General features: G+C 38.1%; 1 protein-coding gene across 1 annotated transcript in view; it reads left to right on the forward strand.

Moving 5' to 3' along the window:
- The first annotated feature begins 519 nt into the window (after positions 1-519).
- Positions 520-4,396, forward strand: part of LOC103198240 (sulfotransferase 1C4-like) — a 12,944-nt gene continuing 9,067 nt past the window's right edge. Inside the window, exons 1-2 of the mRNA XM_007942362.1 lie at positions 520-688; positions 4,115-4,240. Coding sequence (XP_007940553.1) covers positions 520-688; positions 4,115-4,240 — 295 coding nt within the window. The remainder of the gene's footprint in view (positions 689-4,114; positions 4,241-4,396) is intronic.

Consider the following 4,396-nt stretch of genomic DNA (forward strand, 5'->3'; position numbering starts at 1 on the left):
TTCAGAATCTAGGATCTCACTTGTTAACAGCCCACAGAAATTTCTCCTCAGCCTTTCAGGAAAATGACTCTATGTTCTAATTTGAAATTCCACAAGCCAAGTTGCCTTTAACATTTTCAATTAGTTTAAAATTCCCCAGAGAAAAAATTAGTGAAAGCATCTGTGAATTATTTTATGAACACAAAGGTGAGAAACATACTGTGACACTAACTTGTTAAACTGCTGTAGAAAAGCAGGATTAGAAAATGAAACAAGTTAGGACCTGTGGTACTACGTCACAGAGGGAGGAGGGCTGAAGGAAATGCCTGTGTACAAATCCTAAACAATAGCTGCTACTGCCCTGGAAGGTGTACCCGCAGGCTCAGGGCTATATTTTCCCTGTTTGCAGGTCTGCATCGGGCTATCTCAGGCAGTTTGGGGTCTCAGATTTGCATTTTCTGTGTAAGATATCAACGATGTATGGCCCTGTGCTGACTCGCAGCTGTTTTTGTTTCTAACAGTCTGTGATTTCTGACATTCATGGCCTTAAACAAGATAAAAGGTTTGAAAATTGATGAAAAGGAGCGCATAACTGTGGACTACGTGAAAGGAATTCTTCAACCCACGCCCACTTGTGAAACCTGGAATCAGATCTGGAACTTCCAAGCCAAGCCTGATGATTTGCTTATTGCTACCTATCCCAAAGCAGGTAGGTGGAAAGTAAGGGTGACAAGAGGCTTAGGAAGGTACGTGGGAAAGACACATTGATCTCCTGGGCGTGAGTGGAAAAGTGTTTGCTAGGCAGATCAGTATGGCTAAAATAAGTTACTTGTGGAAACTGAGAAATGAATTGTACTAAAAGTATTAAAATGTCTGACAAATATTCAGAATTTAAGTCTCCTATGAAGCACATATTTTTTACTTCTCTGGAAGAAAGGAGTTCTGGTGGCCTAGTGTCTAAGGCATTTTACTGCAGTTCAAACCCACCAGCAACTCAGCAGAAGACTGGGCAATCTACTTCCATAAAGATTTACCGCCTGGGAAACCCAAAGGGGCGCGCTATGAGTTGGAATCGCTATGAGTTGGAATGACTCAATGATAGTGACTTTGTTTTTTGTTTTTTGTTTTTTGTTTTGGGAGAAATTAAATTAAACAGCCAAGAGTGAAAGGGCAAGATTTGTTTACTTATTGATTCCCAATCTATACCCTTACACAGATCTCATAAAAGGTTGCCTTTGAAGTATGAGATGGAAAGGGGATCCCAAGCCTGATGTGGAAAAATTAACAGGAGAGGTTTAGGTTTAGTTCTGCAATGCTGATCTCACCTTTGCAGCCCTCAGAAGCACTAAAAGCCTCTCATCTGAAAGTCCTAAAACTATTTTTTCCACCTTCCTTCTTGCTATGTGGTAAATCTATTCCTTATTTTAATAATTAGTTTCACAAAGTTGTCTGTACAAGTAAGACTACCTGGAAACCAAACATTGCATCATAAATACTCTAAGGTGAGCAGAGGGAAACAGTTCTCGGCAGATAATTGAGTGTATCTACATACATACTAAAAATACAGTTTCAATCTACTTCCCAAAATATATAGACATTTATCATTTGTAAAATCAAGCTCCATGACAGTAACTCCCACATGCACACCAAAAATCTAAATGTAAGCATTTTCTGATATTGTGTGTTCAAATCACTCTTGACTCTTTATCTCTAAAGATACTAATAAAAGATCTTGTGGAGGGGAGGTGGGGAAGATACCAGGGACTTTAATGAGTATCCTTAGTCTCTTAGCGCATTATTTTCATATTGATCCTGACTTTCCAATCACTCATCCCCAGCATGGTCAGGATTAAATTTTTCTATATGTAAATTTCTAAAAAGTAGCCACTGGCTAGAATCACATCTCATGCCTTAGTTTAATACCTAAAGTCCACAACTGTTCGATTTTCATCATTTAAATACATTGTTTATTACTTAAATGTTTCTGCCCCTGCCAAATGTGACCATTTGCACTTGGTTTACTTAGGACTTTCATACCATTAGTAGGTTTTGAAAAGTATGAAAATAAAAAAATAAATGAAGTAAAATGCCTGCCAACTAAAGTAATAATCATAATAATCACTAAAATGTTTTATGTTGACAAATGTTATTTTTATTAGTTAGAAGAAACAAACATGGATGATAAAAATAATGGCCTAAGAATCTCCTAAATTTTTGAAACAATAATACCATATACTCTGAATAAGTGAAGAAAAAAATATTTCAGAGAATCATTGACCATTAAACATAAACCACCAAACTCACTGCTGTCAAGTGGATTATGACTCAGAGTGACCTTTCCTTGGGTTTCCACAGCAGCATCTCTACAGAAGTAGAATGCCCAACCTTCCTTCCGAGGAGTGGCTGGTGTGTTTGAACCACCAGCCTTCTGGTCAGCACTTAAATGACTTAGACACTGTGCCACCAGAGCTCCCCTTCCAAACCAAACTGAACTCACTGCCATCAACTCAGTTCCGACTCATAGCGACCCCTCTTTGGGTTTCTGAGGCATAGCAACCCCTCCTTGGCTTTCTGAGGCAGTGTCACTACGGAAGTAGATTGCCCAATCTTCCTTCCGAGGAGTGGCTGGTGGGTTTGAACTGCCAGCCTTCTGGTTAGCAGTCAAGTGCCTTAGGCACTATGCTATCAGAGCTCCCAGAGGTCTCCATTAAATGAGAAGTCATTTAATTCCTGAACTTCCTGGTGGCCCTTAAATCTGCTCTAATGTTACCCTTTAATGAAAATATCAGAATAAACTATACCACTAGAATATGAAACTAGTAGAAATGGTCTAATTTTCTTTGGGTAAATAGCTGGAGAAATTTTTGTGCTTTGTTATATAATGAAAGAGTACTTGATGGTAGAAAACAGAGAAGACTAATATATATAAGATATAGGAGTATAATTATTATTTATTGTTTTCTAATCTATGTCTTAGAGAGCCCTAGTCACGCAGTGTTTAAGTAATTAGCTGCTAACCTGAAGGTTGTTACTTTGAACCAACCAGCTGCTCTGCAAGAGAAAGATGTGGCAATCTGGTCCATAAAGATTTATAGCCTTAAAAATCCTATGGGGAAGTTCTACTCTGTCCTACAGGGTTGCTATGAGTCACAGTCAACTTAAATGCAGTGAGATTTTAATCAATGTCCTTGTTTTAAGCCTTTAAAAGTACTGAACTGAGATTATGAGACAATTTTAAAAAGCCAGCCTAAAACTGTCAAATATCCAACACAGAAATTTGTCAGGATTCCGCACACAACATACTGAAAATGAGACACTGAGGCCCTTCTTCAGAACTGTTGATGTGGTAGCACTGATTATTCAGCTTCTTGGGTTTAGGGTACTGTGCAGTGCAATGTGGAATGGCCTCTACAAAATTTCTATATGGGAGCCAGCATCACCTGCCTCTTCCTCAGAAAGAAGGAGGACCTCTACCTCCCTCTGCCTTCCAAATCTCAGGGGAATGCATGTCATTGACAGAATCAAAATAGCATCTAGAACCTTAGGGACAAGGATGTCTTGGAAACCCAGATTTTAGTCTTTCAACCCGTAATATTAGGAGAAACCAAGAAAGTGAAACAGATAATGAGTGCTAATGATAAATATCAAGCCCACGCACTAATTATTCATTTATTCAGCCAACATATGCTGAATGTGTTTTATGTGGCAGCCCTCTGCTATGCACTTAGAAAACAGTTTGAAAATCACATAGTTATTACTCTCTAGGAGATCACAGTCCTTTGAGAAAGAATTCTAGTAAACAATATATTTATAAATCTAATGTCCACTCCAACTTAGGCCCTATTAAAAACTTCAAAGTTTGATAGCACAAGACATAAACAATGAACGATCTTTTCTGAATCTTTATACACCTAACTTTAAAATTCACATAGATATTCTAATAAGTAATAATGCAATGCACAGCCATGGAGTCGGATCCGACTCATAGCGACCCCTCCTCAGGTTTCCGAGGCAGTATCACTATGGAAGTAGATTGCCCAACCTTACTTCCGAGTGGCTGGTGGGTACCTGATCGTATTTTAAGGAATGTGATACACTAAATGTCTATGCTTTCTCATTTTACATGTGGAATAAGGAACAACATGGACTCAGGAGATAGTGGACTTAATACAAAATAAAGGTGATACTGACATAAGTAAACGAGCACCTATTTATATACGAATTCCTTTCATCGAATGGATAATTCCGGAAATAGGATCTGGTAAGTACTGACTTGATATTTTACTAACAAATCTTACTATCAAAAATTGATATTTTGTCAAAAGAGAACCTACAGATTGGGAAAAAATATTTGGTAATAACATATCTGACAAGGGACTTATCTCTAGAATTTATAGAACACTCCAACACCTCAATA

Source organism: Orycteropus afer, unplaced genomic scaffold (genome assembly GCF_000298275.1).
Source record: "Orycteropus afer afer isolate SDZICR_OR568_19922 unplaced genomic scaffold, OryAfe1.0 scaffold00089, whole genome shotgun sequence".
Classification (NCBI taxonomy): Eukaryota; Metazoa; Chordata; class Mammalia; order Tubulidentata; family Orycteropodidae; genus Orycteropus; species Orycteropus afer.